The sequence below is a fragment of the Tursiops truncatus genome, chromosome 1, assembly GCF_011762595.2.
Source record: "Tursiops truncatus isolate mTurTru1 chromosome 1, mTurTru1.mat.Y, whole genome shotgun sequence".
Lineage (NCBI taxonomy): Eukaryota > Metazoa > Chordata > Mammalia > Artiodactyla > Delphinidae > Tursiops > Tursiops truncatus.
Window position 1 is genome coordinate 119,435,571 of NC_047034.1, and position 15,539 is coordinate 119,451,109.

At 38.1% G+C, this 15,539-nt stretch overlaps 1 protein-coding gene across 1 annotated transcript in view; it reads right to left on the bottom strand.

The window, feature by feature from the left end:
• The window catches only part of TNNI3K (TNNI3 interacting kinase), a 296,461-nt gene that overhangs the window by 48,102 nt on the left and 232,820 nt on the right, over nucleotides 1-15,539 (bottom strand). The window contains exons 26-27 of the mRNA XM_019919967.2: nucleotides 10,437-10,496; nucleotides 7,092-7,261 (exon numbers count right to left, since the gene is read on the bottom strand). Of these exons, the coding sequence (XP_019775526.1) occupies nucleotides 7,092-7,261; nucleotides 10,437-10,496 (230 nt within the window). The remainder of the gene's footprint in view (nucleotides 1-7,091; nucleotides 7,262-10,436; nucleotides 10,497-15,539) is intronic.

The following is a 15,539-nucleotide window of genomic DNA, read 5'->3' on the forward strand; positions in this document are numbered from 1 at the left end:
GAGAGAATAAAATAATATGGTAGCAATGAATTCAAATTATTTCAGCAATCACAATGAATGTAACAATCAACATGACAAAAGGTATAAGAACCTTGCAGAGAAGATTATAAAACCTAACTAAAAGATGTTAAAGAACATCTAAATAAATACAAAAAGTACTATGTTTATGGAAAGGGAGACTCAATGTCATAAAGATGTCATATCTTCCCATATTGATCTACAGGTTTAAAATACCTATAATCAAAATCTTACGTTTTTGTGAAAAAATGCAAGCTGATTATAAAATTTATATGGAAGAAAAAAAGTCAAGAATAATCAAGAATAGTCAAGATGGGCTGTGCCCTACCAGAAATCAAGAGTTTAATAATGCTATTGTAATTAAAATCGTATACAACTGACACAGGGATAAACAAATGTCCCAATGGAACAGAATAGAAAAACTGAAAACAGACCTATCTAAAGGTAGATCCTTGATATGTGAAAGAACTTCTTTTATAGATCACTGAGAAAGGGATGACTATTCTTTTTAAAAAGGAGGAAAAGAAAGTTCATGGTCGTTATTTCATGTTTGTTCATCCTGTTCTCTTTATACCTGAACTATATTTCCATCATCTCTCTCTTCAGTGAAACCTTTCTCAACTACCTCAACTCAAAGCAAACTCCCCTTTTAAAACACACTGGGAATGAATGTGTCAGTGCCTTCTTTTTTCACACGTTTCCAGCATCAAAATTCTATTCTTTTTTTTATTACAAAGAAGTAAGCAGATATTTAATGCCCTAATAGTGAGGGGGTGGGATGGAAAGAAGTTTGAATTAACTGGTTGTTCATTATTTTTGGACAAAAAAAATTTGAACTTGACCGGAAAGTAAGGGTCAAAATTCTGAGCGCCACAGTTTTACTCAAATTTCAGAAATACAAAGCATGGTATTCTTAGGCCAACTAATGATTCCTCTAATTTATTATAGATAAAAATATTTAATATTCACCACTTACAGTTCAGTTATAAATGAGATATTGTAGGCACCAGAAAAAAAAAACACAAAAGAAAATTTCTTCCCTTAAAGTATTTATGAACTAATGGGGAATTAAAAATAAATGATCATAATAAAAGACAAAATAACACAAATGTATAAAGTGGCACAAACTACCGTGGCCTTTGGTAAGGCATAACTGAGGAGGAGTTAGTCCCAGAAAAGGCTCTTTCATGACATAGTGATCAAGCTGACTAGATATTACTGAAGGCTGATTAATATTTTGATAAGATTGGGCGGGACTGTTGAGGTTAAAAAATAGGATATAGGAATAGGTTGACAGTAAATTAAACATGGGGTGTGTATGGGAAATAGTAGAACTTCTAGTTTGTCTATAGTGTGTGTCACCAGGGATGCTATTGCTATTCTGTGCAGGATAATTCTTTATTTTGTGAGATTGTCCAAAACATTGTAGGAAATTCAACACTCTGCCCCCCCCCCCCACTAAATATCACTGGCACCTCCCTTGTCACTGGGAAATACCAAAAATACCAAAATATCAAAAAATATGTCTTACAGTTCCCAAAACCCTAGAGAATTTTTTGAGAAGAGAAGTGATGGGATCAATGTCTAGAACCACTGGAACATCTGATGTTCACTGTGGGGTAAAACTGGAAATGTGTTTCACTGGTCATTTTGGATTCTGGATGACATAACGTCACTTAATTTTAGAGGCAATGTGGAATTATTGGTAGTTTTAAAGTAGGGTAGTGATATAATTGGAGGTCTACAGAAGGAAGATTACACTGGCAGTAGAGGGTTAAGTGGATTATGGCATGGGGAAGCTGGGACTCGAGGGAGAGAATTTAAAGACATGACAAAGAAAGCAGAGCAGCCAAGTTTGGACATATGGACTGGGGGCTAACTGTATGTGTGTGTGTGTGTGTGTGTGTGTGTGTGTGTGTGACACAGAGAGCGAGAGAGAGACAGAGAGTTGGAGCCATGGGTTGAAACTGCTGATTGTGGTGAGCTGGCAAGAGAAATTGGGAATGAAGAAGGGATTGGAAGAAAAGTGAATATTTAAGAGGCCTGAGGGAAGTTTCAGTACAAAGAAGCATGGAGGAGAGGCAGTAGACTAAAAAGGGGAGTATTTGCCCTTCGGTGGTGAAGAGACACCACACTACGGCTGAAACTGGATAAACCATCCTGCTCCACAGAAGCGAGTGGACACAAGCCCCTCACCGCTCCTTTTTTCATTCCTCCTAGGAGCATTGGTTTCATGGTGCTATCATCTTACACAGTTGCTGCATTCTGGAAAAACTATGTGTAAGTTAAAATTTGATAACATATTCAACTTTTATAAGTTGAATTGCATTCTAAGTGCACTAGGCAAGCTTTCTATTTAAAGGAACCCTTTCATGGACCCTTTTGTAATGTGAAAAATTAATTCCAAATCAATCTGTTTCACAGTTCCAATCTCTGGATCTCTGCTCTCTTCTCCTGGACAGCTAACTAGGTCATAGCGTTCTATTCTCAGAGCCCAGCCCCACATAAACACTAATTGGTTTTCACATCTGAAAGGTTGTGTATCACTTTGTCATTTCTAAATTTACATGATGTAATCCATGTACAAGATGGGAGATTTCATACCCTGTGGGAGGAGCAAGTGCCACATGCTTAGTTTTCCAAATATATCTAAAGACACAAAGTATTTTAAAAGAGGCAGAACTTCAGGAGTGTCTTCCCCAAACTCAGATTTCATCAGTTTGGGGTTGCAGCAGGAATCAACAAATGTCTATTACCTTTGGAGAAGACATCTGACACAGTTTCCCACCTTGATATTTATTTTATAAAGGAAAATAATAATTAAAAACAAATGTGGAAATAGAAACCAAAACCCCTGCCAAATCAAGAATTACAAAATTACAGGCTGTAACTTTCATAACCCCAAAATTGAAAAAATAAATGCACTATTTTTAAGACATTGTTGAGGGCTCCAAGACCCAAAATTGGGAACATTTTGGGTGAGGACTACAGGCCATATCTTGTTGCTATTTAGGAAAAAATAATGCTGGGCTAAAAATTACACCTTGTGTGATTGTAATGAGTTAGTTAGAAAGCCTCTTAGATCAGAGGTTGCTAGCACCTTGCAAGGACTTTTGGGAGAGACCACACAGGTAATCAGCCTTCAGAATGGTCACCTTTTGTCACAGCTGCTGTTTCACCTTGGCACTCACGGTCCTCTTTTGTTTACCCCATCAGTTGCATCAGATTGACTGGAAGGTTAGATTGTAGTATTCTCTTTGAGCATGCTTCTCATGCTTGGATGTATATTGGGCTCACCTGGAAAACTTTAAAAGCTCCTGAAGTCTGGATGCCATCCCCATGGATTTTGGTTTAATTGGTCCTGGACACTGGTACTTGTAAAAGTTCCCCAGGTGATTCTTAATGTGCAGCCAAAGAGCCGGCTGAATTCCAGGTTGTTAAACTCACGACCCTGCTGGATCCTTGGATTCTTTGACTTTAAGAACCTATTGATCTCTGGTCTCATTTGCTCTTTCCTATACACATGCTGAAAAGGCAGGCTTGGGAGGAGTAATTGAATTCTTTCCCTGACCAACTTCCAGAAGACATTGGAAGAAGTCCAGCAAATACAAGTATTGGCAAAATATATCAAACTTCTGAAAAGTGACACCTCCTGTGCCAGAGAAATTCAGAAAGCACAGGAGAGTCCTGCGTGAGGACTCCAATTCTGCTTCAATAAACTTAATAAAGTTACTTACCCTTTCTGAGCCTCAGTTTCCTTATCTATAAAAATTGGAATACCTAACTTCTAAGGTTTACTTAAATGAGTATTCAAAGTGTCTAAAATAGTGCCTGGCATGCAGTAGAAATGCAATAGTGATAGCTATTTAAAAGGAAAGAATAGAGAAAATAATTAAAGCTTATTGACTGATTATGCTCCAAAATAATAATAATTACAAATTATTGAGCCAATTTATCCAATTTTTTTATCCTCAGAACAAATATTTGTTACATATTGACTTCATTCCAATTACACTGCTAGCTACTAGGGTTACAGATATGAATAAAACAGACATGGTGCATCTTACAACTTAGCTAAATGCTTTACTTATTTCTGGAGTTGATTTCAAGCAGTCCAAAGATTGACCTTACTAGAGGAGTGATACAACTACAAACTGACCTTCAATGCACCCTCACAACAAATACTCAGGGTGTGCTAGGCTGTTAAGAGAAATTTGTACCAAGTAGACAGACAAGTACTTATCAGGGTTCCATAACTGTCCCGAAGGGCCAGGGAGGTATAAAAAACCATGTGAGACTATCAAAGGGAGCATCTCAAAACACCTGATGATTTTTTCCCACCCTGTTTGGGCAGTTTTAGGAGCAGTGGTGTACCTTCTTCCGGGTTCTTGAAGGCCAGAGCAGCTGTGTTCCCTCCACCCCCAACTCATCCAGTTGGGTGTGCTGCTGTGCCTCCCATCTGGGTAGCTGTCTATAAGTTGTGTGACTTACCTACATTATGGGAACTTGCACCCTTTGCTTGGGTCTGTTGGCATTTTTCACTCAGTCACTCTTGTGACAATACTACCTCTCCCAGTAACAATCCTAAGAGCTAGTATTACTATCTGTATATTACATATAAGATGTAGGTAACTTGCCCAAGGTCACTGAGCTCTTAAGTGGTAAAGCCAAGACTGAACCTCAGATCTGACTCCACAGCTCATCCTCTTAACCTCTGCCTCAAGTGGACAAAGCTTGGGTGACTACGTTTTGGAAATACCAAAATCTGTCTCTTCAGATAATTAATTTTAAAACCACAAGTAAAGAAGAAGAAGAGCAGATGGAATTGAAGATGATGTTGTGACTGAACCTAATCTAATCTTGGCCTATGAGCCCCTTATGAAATTATGTGAGAGACTGGAGTCCAGTAAAGAATTGTGTTCAGTTTGCCTTGTTATCAATCAAGCCTGCCGATACTTAACTTCATGACATTCCATAGATTAAAGTTCATGATTCAGGTTCTCATCTCTTCATAACTGCAGCTGCAACTCTTTTGTCAGACCAGGAATATAATAACTATGGCTAAAAAGGCAACAGTAGCAATTTGTAGATGGTATAGGATCCTTGCTAAATCCAGATAATCTTTCCTCACCTTCAGGATAAAAATGTTGACTCTGATGACAGAATGTGTGAATGTGTATATGTGCATGTGTGTGTATAAGTGCGCATGTGTAATGGCTCATGTACAAATGCTCTGGAGCACATGTGGAAGGACAGAGATTTTAAGCCAGTCTTTTCTGACTTTCCAGGAGTTGCAGTATGCACTTTGTAGGGTATCCATGGAGCTCACAGTGCCTGCCTTTATTGTTCTCCATCCAGATCAGGCCATTGGCGACCAGGGTTACATACATGAAATATGACCCCACCTTCACTCCAACCACATTTGTTTAGACCAGAGGTGGCCATATAATCCAAAGGGACCAATCATATTTTCTCGCATGGCAGACTGTACTTATTCCTACTTCGTTATGCTTTTTGTATTTATGCCCTTTGCCATATGACTCTGTAGGACCTCCCACTAGAGGCTGAGTATATTTTCTCTCCCTATCGATGTTGGACTCAGCTATGCGACTTGCTCAAGGAATGTTGTAGGTTGCAGGAGACTGTGTATTGGGGATTGGGGCGTGTAAATGGCACAGTTTGCTATGGAAGAAAGCTGAACTCTTTTTTCCTCTTTTTCTGACTTGCCCCTTTGCTTAAACTTTTTTTTGTGGCTTTTGTTTTTCCTTGAGGTAAAGTTCACATCATATAAAATCAATCATTTTAAAGTGAAAAATTCAGTGGCATTTAGTATACTCACAGTGTTTTGTAACCACCACCTCTATCTAATTCCAAAATATTTTCATCCCCCCAAAATAAAATTCCATATCCATTAAGCAGTTACTCCCAATTTCCTCCTCCCCAGCCCAGACCCTGGGGCCACCAATCTACTTTTTTGTTTTTATGGGTTTACCTATTGCTATTAACGGAATTGTGTCCCCCCTTCCTCCAAATTCATATGTTGGGGCCCTAACCCCGTATGTGACTGTATTGGAAATAGGGCCTTTAAGGTTGTGATTAAGGTTAAATGAGGTCAGAAGAATGAAGCCCTTGATCTGACAGAATTCGTGCCCTTATCAAAAGATAAAAAGACTCCAGAGCTCTCTCTGCCATGTGAGGGTACAGTGAGAAGGTGGCCATCTGTAAACCAGGAAAATTTGAAAGTCCCACTAGAACCCAGCCATGCTGGCACCCTGATGTCAGATTCCAGCCTCCATGGTGAGAAACTTCTGTTGTTTAAACCATCCAATCTATGGTATTTTGTTATAGCTACCCAAACTGACTAGTACACCTATTCTGGATATTCATATAAATAGGATCATACAATATGTGATTTTTGTCCCTGGCTTCCTTCATTTAGCATGTTTTCAGGGTTCATCCATGCTGTAGCATGCATCAGTACGTCATTCCTCTTACGGCTGAATAATATTCTATTGTATGGATACCACATTTTTTATCTATTCATCTGTTGATGGATTTTTTTTTTCCCACCTTTTGGCTATTGTGAATAGTGCTGCTATAAACATTTGAGTACAGGTATTTGTTGAGTATCTATTTTCAATTCTTTTGGAAATATACCTAGGGGTGGAATTGCTGGGTCATAAGGTAATTCTCAGAACACTGAACTTTTGGTGCTCAGACCTTCAGAGTTGCTTCTTGATTCCCACACAAGAAATTCTTCCTTAAATTCCATAAGAAACTCCCAGAATACTTTCAATAAATTCCTTTTGTTGCTGTAGCTAGACAGTTCTTGCTGTAGTTAGACAATTCTTGCTTAAGCAAGAGTTAACCCGAAGCTTAGAGAACCTAGACTAACAGTCAACAAAATTTCTAATTTTTGGTCAAAATATTAGAGGAAAAATAGGTTCAAAACTCCCCTTTCAAAGTTTGCCACAGGGGTGGTAAGTTCCCTGTTGATACTAAGCAAATCAGGTGATTATCTTGATGAAATTCTGGAATCTGACTTGACTGTGTAACTGTCAACTACCACTTACCTTTGGGACCAGGCAGCATAGGACCTTGCATTTAGAGCATATTCCAATTCAAAACGACTCCGTAAAGCTGCCACGTGGCTCCGGCCAGGCCCTCCGCGGCTCAGCAGACAATCAGAAGAAGAGGAAGGTGAGAGAGACCCACTGCTATTACTTGATGCAGGCGACATCAGCTGAGTGAAGGAGGGGCAATTTCAATCAATTAATAAATCCAACAGGCTTAACATCACAGTATAGAATGTAGATTTATTTTAACTTTCCATTCGAGGATTTCTCATATTTTAATTTCTATTCATCTCAGCTTGCTTTTCCTTTCAGCCTCTGATGGCAACACCTGGCTAGCTTTTTTTGACCCAGTTCTGTGATAAGAGCTGGCCCATAAAACTTATGCTTGTCTTTAACAAAACACAGTAGGCTCAAATCAGATTCATAAAATAGAACATTATTATTTAATGGTTAAAAGATTCTCTACATTTTTCACTATGGTGATGAGGTTCATGGCAGAGTTCCTTTAAATTGGAGCTTACAATTATTCCCTTTACATAAAATGAATTTACACACTTTCCCAAAAATACATCCATTTTATAAAATGAAGGCTGCTTTAATGTCCAGCAAGCATGAGGACTAAATAGAGTTGTTGTAAGAGAATTTTAAAAAATATTTACAAATAGTTAAGTATAGTTAGAAAATAGAAGAGTGTGAGGGAAGAAAATGAGAAAGAGAAGAGGAAAAAATAAGAAAGTAGTTTTCTTGAACTTTTGACACCCTTGTTACTTATGCACTCTACGTAACACGACTGAGAATATTAGTGCTTTGACATTATAATTTCATAAGACATGTAGAGAGCAGACTTTGGTTTAAAAAAAAATAATATATATAAATTCTAAACTCTTCACAGTAGCCAAGACATTTCTAAGTAAAGCTCCGAGAATCATGTGATGTCAGTATTGAAATGAACCTTCAAACTCTTCAATGATTTAATCTCTTCTATGCATCCTTTTCAAGTCAGCTATGCAATCTGATGGGGAACCTCCAGTGATGGGGAACTCACTGTCTCCAGATCCATTCATTTATGTTAGGACAGCTCCGACCAATGGAAAATTCTTTCTCACAATTAACCAGTTCTATTATTGTACTTCATTTCCATCTGTTGGCCCACAGAGAACTAGGCCATTCCCTTTCCTATATGACAGTTCTTCAGATGTGTAAAAACAGCTGTTGACTCATCCTAGATTTGTCTTCTCTGGGATAAGCATCCCTGGTTCCTCTAATTGGCTCTCACATACAGGATTTTCAATCCATTCACCACTCTGATCTCTATTCCCTAAAATTTGTGTTCCAGTTTTAATTATCCCTTTAAAAGGACATAACTGGGAACTATTTTGTTTGGCCATCTCAGGAGAGAGAGGAATGATCACATTCTTTATTCAGATACAAGATAGATACTTCATATTCTAACTCACCAAAAGCTTATTTTCCACTAACCTTCATGATGCTCCTAAACCATATCTCCAACATTTGATTCTTTTACTATTGTTTCTTTGACTCTGGTGTATGATGATATATTTATTCCTATTAAATTATTTCTTAGACATGTCCTACTACTTTTCCTGCTTTCAAATATTTGTTGTCTCTCTCAACTTTACTATATCTACAAATGTGATGAGCAGAGCCTTCCTCACCTTGATCTTAACCACTGACTAAAAAGTTGAAGGGTAGAGAGGATAGAGCCTTATGGAGCTACACAAGTTAAGATCCTTAAAGATGATTCTAGTTCATTAATTAGTGCAATGCAGTTCAGCAAATTCTCTTTGCATATAGCCCATAGTTATTCGTCTTTTCCACTAGGGGAGATTGTGCTAAGAGGCTTGGTCAATATAACAAGACTAGCTAGCTTAGCAGATCCTACCATTGTCCCTGTTTCTGGAATTCTCTCTCTGATCTAACTGGATATATCCCAGGCTTGGCACAGCCTTGCTCTGTCAAACACAAAGGTTCAGAGTGAGAAGGTACTTGGAACTCAAGCCTGAAAAGCATCTCTCAACATCCCAAGCCTCTGGCAGATGCTCTTGTTAGTAGGGGCTGCTGTAGTCCCACCAAATATACTTCTACTTCTCTCCACCTCATTTGTTTCAGGACTGAAGAGAAGGGAAAGGAAGTTTTATGTTTAAAGAGTAAAGCTTCCTCTTTGTAAGTTCCAGTAAAGACTCATGAGACAGAGCCACTCACTTCAGGCAGTAATCGCAGACCTGGAACACTTTTCCAAAAGATTAGGTTCCAGGGAATTCCCTGGTGGTGCAGTGGTTAAGACTCCGTGCTCCCAATGCAGGGGGCCCAGGTTCGATCCCTGGCCAGGGAACTAGATCCCACATGCATGCCACAACCAAGAGTTTGCATGCCACAACTAAAGAGCCCACAAGCTGCAACTAAGGATCCCGCCTGCCAGAAATAAGACCCAGCACAACCAAATAAATAAATATTTAAAAAAAAAAAAAAAGATTAGGTTCCAGTCACTCTTTGTTAAGATTTTAAGGAAAGAAAACTTTCCTTGGATGGTTCCACTTTGGGATTTAGTTGTGCAATCTCAGGTTGATGCCGTTTTTCCCCATTTTTGCCCCTCCATACACTCGTTTATACGTGAGCCTGTATGTGTGATGTCCATCCCTCTCTCCTGTAGCACTCAGTTGCATTTGGGAATATGTTATTATTTTTGAATTAACGCTCATGTTTCAGTTCCCTTGCCTATTTTCAAATGCTATCTCCTGAACAGGTGTATAGAAAATTAAGGCAATTATAGAGAAAATTAAAGCAAACAGCTCCTTGATATTAAGGAAAGAAAATTCCATTAGTCTCATTACCAACACACATCACTTTATGTAAAATATGTGTGGTATAAAAGCAATGCCTCCCAATTAATTTATGTGCTAATTTTAGTAATAATTTTTCTGGTTCTTATTGAACATAAATGGACAATGGCTTAATGTTTTAGCTTACATTTCATTGTTTGTAAGAAATTTTGTATAGAAGGTAATGATTTACATAATTACTTTCTAACACATTTGTTATTTTTAAATTTTTACATATCAATTTTTTAAGCTATGCATACCCATGTCTATTTGCTTGCCTGATTATTTGTTGGAAGGGCCCCAATTCACTCTGAATTTGCCTTTGCCCTACAGATGCAGTCAATTCTCCTCCACCCTAAGAACTTAATTGACAGGGTGAAAATATGAATGGCGTTATGGACACACACTTTCTTTCCACAAGCACCACCTTAACTACATTCCCCAACGTCATTAGATATTCAAGCCTTTGTAATGGACATATTTCAGAAGCCAAAGTTCTTACCTCAGTGTTGCAGAGACACTCTTCTAACTTGGTAACAACTTCAGAAAATTCAGGTCTTCCCTGTAAATAAAGAAAAGACTTCTTTTCCCCAAAGAATAAAAGGGATGCATCTGTCTTTGGATTTTAAAATTGGATATTTGAATGTGCAAAAAATGAGATTAACAATAAAATAGATTTTTATTTAAAATACACTTGTATTGAAGTGTTAATTGAATGTTCACTTGCTGTTCATGGAGGGATGTTGAGTCTCCCTCTGATAAGAGTTTTAAGTCAGAATTTGCAACTACATTCAGATAATGAAATAGTGGAAAAGCTTTAATTAGCTTTGTGCGCTTTAACGCGGCAGGTTTGCCTCTTCAAAATCAAAGAATAAAAGTGAATACTAAAAACTATTAACTATCTCAGTGCCCTATAATACACTGTTCAATGTGTCTGTAGGGAAAGAACTGCTACAGTTGATTTTATAATTAGCTTTATTTTTGAAAATACCGTCTCAGATTCAAAACTAAGATCAATAGCAACCTCATGACTATGCCCTACTTTAGGGGTTAAGATGAGCTTTTAATCTTCAAAAACTGTCATTAAAGATATTGTCCACTATGAACCTTCGTGTCAGATGAGTTTGGTCAAATAAACATTTCTTGTATTCTGATTATATTCCAAGCTTTGTTCTAGTTGCTAGAGATATATAAATGATTATGGATCTAAGGAAAAAATTCTCGGGATTTTAGAAAAAGTTGGTTTCTTTTGAAGAAATTATATGCCTTCTTTTTTCAGGTCCTAAGGACATGTTACATAACCTATCATTTCTCCCTTTATGAAACTTTCACTGCCAGGAGGTGGATAGCCCAATTTAACATTCAGGTACAGTAACCAACTAATTTAGATTCTTAGTAGAACAATTTCTCCCTTAATATCTAGCCCTCCCCTGAGGACACTGCTTCCCCCAGAGCTCTCTCAAGAGGAAGCTGTTTTCTCTCACATATTCCTGTACTTCTAGGTGGGTGGGGATGGTACTGGGGGTAAGCAGGGGGTGGGGGTGGGGTCTGTGTCTTTCTCACTGACATTGTAACTTCCAAATGGTTTCTCCTGGAAGAGCCACCAGTTTGTCAAGCTTTTCCCCAGAGTCCCTCTCCTTTCTCTGAAGGTTTTGCATCTGGCTCACTGTCATGCTCTCTAGCACTACTCTCAGTGCTTTTATTATCCATGCAGATAATCATTAAGGTGGCCTGACCTCTGGGGCCCTTTGTCTCCTCTTCTGCAATGCTCTTATCCTCCACCTTCCCTTGGTCACTTAGCTCCCTGGTCATTCATACCCTAGGCCCTGTTACCAGCGATGCCTGCAACTCCTCCGTGCTCTGCATCCTCACAGTTTCCGTCAGATGGCCCTGGGGCTCTACCTCCTCTCTACCCAGCTCACTTTGTCCGGAGCTCTGACTCCAACAACTTTGACTGCATAAACCATCTTACCACTTAAGAAGATGCTGCTTTGCATTGTGAAGATTTTCAAATGTACCCTGAAGTAAAGGAAAATAGTGCAATAAACCCCTGTGTGTATATATATATATATATATATATATATATCACTCAGCCTTAAAAACCATGTTTTTGCTACTATTGTTCTATCTTTTTGTCTATCATCCGATGTCTCCCCTATTTTTTGTTCCTGTTACCATCTTTTCACCATCATCCAGTCACCTTATTTCCTCCATGATTTAGCTTAGATTACACTGGCAATCATATTCACTCCATCCCACATAGCCTCAACTCCCTTGCCCTATCATGAATTTTGTACACAGTTGGAAAAATCCTAATCTTGATTAAATCCATCCTGATGGCTCTTATTTCAAAATTATGACCCTCTAACCTGAAGTGGACCCTCAGTACTGTTTAGAGAGTCTATTTTGTATTCCTAGCTCACTCTCACTCTCTCTCACTCTCTAAATGGCTGTTTTGCACCTTCTCCTCTTTCCTCAAACCTCTAGTTCCCACTAATACTTCAACCACGCACCTATATCTAAACTTACATCATCTGCCTTCACTCCCTTTTCTACAGATGAACTTTGCCTGATTCTATCCGAGGGCAATTCCTTCACTGTGTACTAGATCTTATCCTTGCTAATCTACTCAAGGACATTGCTCTGACAATAATTCTCCCTTCTATTTTTTGCATCATCAGCGTTCCCTTTCTATTGTTTTATCCCATCAACCTACAGACATATAAATTCTTTCATCTTAAAAACATATAAACAAAAACAAAATAAAACTCTTGACTCTACTTCTTCCTCAAGCCACTACTCCATTTCTCTGTTCACCAAAATTGCTCTAAAGAGTTGCCTAAATTTGCGGACTCTTATTCTCCTTCCATCTGTCCTCCATCCCAGTCAGGTTTTCTCCTATAACACTGCTGAAACTGCTCTTGTCAAGGATACAGATTTACCTCCTCATTGCTAAATCCATCTTACTTGGCACAGCATTAAATGCAAATAATCATTCTTTTGTCCCTGAAACATTCTTCAACTGGACTTGAGGTCACTATTTTCTCATTATTTTAATTCACTATTACTTGCTATTTCTCAGTCTTGTCTTTAGATTTCACTTCTCCTCTTTATCTTTAAATTTTAAATTGCACCAGGCCTCAGTCTTTGGGTCTCTTCTCTATTTAATTTGTTGAGGATTTAATTCAGTCTCATGGCTTTAAAAAACAACTTCCAAATATCTATATCTATCTTAGTACTCTTTCTTGAACTCTTAACTCACATATGCAACTTCTTGCATTTATAGTCTTCTCTGCTTCAGTAAATGGCAACTCTATCATTTCTGCTTCCAAACACCACAGGATAATATCTGAATTCTCTTTTTGTCATACTCTTGCTTCTAATTCACCAGCAAATCATAATCATTCTGCCTTCAAAATGTATCTAGAATCTGAATGAACAAACTGCATTTATATTGGATCAACCCTCCCCCAGATAACAACTGTAAACTCTGGATAAAATGTAAAAGACTGTGACCTGAAAGAAACAGAGAGTGAACAGGAGCAGGTAGATTTTGGAGGGGAGTCACAGAAGAAACGAAGGGCATAGGATAAGGTTCTTATCTTTTTTTTTTTTTTTTTTTACAACATTTTCCCTAAGGGTAGGCCCCATCTGCATCTTAGAGAGCAATTAAAATTCCGATGGCGGCAAGCCTGCAGTTTTGCCTGCTTGAAGAACCCGAGGATAGAATTCAGGGCATCTAGGGTAGAGTGAATTAGCTATGGCTTTGTAACAAATTATCACAAGTGGTTTAAATCAATACCCATTTATTATCTCCGTGGGTCAGAGTCTAGTACAGGTTAACTGGGTCCCTTGCTCAGGGCCTCACCAGATTAAAATCATGGTGTTAGTTCACTCTGTGATTCTCATCTGAGGCTCAGGGGCCTCTTCCAAGCTCACTGGTACTGGAAGAATTCATTTCCTTCAGGTTCCTGTTTTCTTGCCAACTGTTGTTCAGGGATAACGCTCAGCTTCTAGAGGATGCCCATAGTTCCTTGCCACATGGCTCCTATAAGCAGTTCACAACATAGCCATTTGCTTTCTTTCTGGCCAGCAAGGGCATGTTTCTCTAAACTTTTTCCCCTGTGACCAACTGGAGAAATATTCTTTGCTTTTAAAGGGCTCATCTGATTAGGTCATACCTACACAGAATAATCTTTGTCTTGCCATATGAGGAAACATAATTATGGGAGTAATATCTCATCATATTCATAGGTTTTGTCCAAACTCAAACGTAGGTGGTATTCCTGGAAAAAAGTGGAAGGGATCTTGGGAGCCATCCTAGAATCCTGCTTATCACATGTAAGCACTAGAAAATGAGGGGAAATCCTAGAAGAAAGGGGTCTGGGAGAGGGAGCCCCAGAATATGCATATAAACTCTGCCTAATTCTCTGGCTGACCTCTGAACCACATATGCATAGGGCAGACTCTAAGCAGCCCAGGTAGGCTAAAAGAAGTGAACTGAGATTAGATCTTTTGCTCAATGCAGGACATTGTTCTTACTATTTTTTCAGTCTGAATTATCTAACTCTTATTCCTGCCTGTGGAAATCCTCTGCCCTCTTCAAGCCCAACTCACAAGACACATCCTTTATAAAGTGTCCAAGGATTTCGCAAAATAATTTTTCACTATTATTTAGATTTATTTCATTCTTTCTTGTGTTACAACTAGCTATTTACATGTCTATATCACTAGCTGGAACATGATTTGAGGGTAAGCAAAGGCCTGTTTACTCCTGTTTACCTAGCATGTTCCACTGCACAGGATAGCTTAGTTGAGCTCAAATTTGTTACATTAAATTGCATCATGATAATAAAAAATTATACAGAATCTGTCTACCTCTCATCCTTGTCTAAACCATCATCTTTTGCTTGTATTATGATAGTTTCCTTCTAATTACTTTTGCTGCTACTATTCTTTGCCTATTAAAAGTATGTTCCCAACATGGTAGCCAATCCACAGCTACCATCAGACTCAATAGTGAAATACTGAAAGATTTTCCTTTAAGATTACGAATAAGACAAGGATGCCCACTCTCATTCAGTATAGTATTAGAAGTCCTAGTCATAGCAATTAAGCAAGAAAAAAGAAATAAAAGGCATCCAACTTGGAAAGGAAGAAATAAAACTCATTGTATGTGGATGAGTTGATATAGAAAACCCTAAAGACTCCACCAAAAAACTGTTAGAACTAATAAAAAGATTCAGTAAAGTTACAGGGATACAAAATCAATATACAAAGATCTTGTTGTATTTCTATACACTATTAACAAGCTATCAGAAAGAGAAATGAGGAAAACAATCTCATTTACAATTGCATCAAAAAGAATGAAATACCTAGGAGTAAATTTAACCAAGGAGGTGAAAGACCTGTACACTGAAAGCTACAAAATATTGAGGAAAGAAATGGAAGAAGACACAAATAAATGGAAAGGTGTCCCATGCTCATGGATTGGAAGAATTAATAATGTTGAAACTACCCAAGGCAATCTACAGATTCAATGTAATCTCCATCAAAATTCCAATGGCATTTTTCACAGAAATAGAACAAACAATCCTAAAAATGT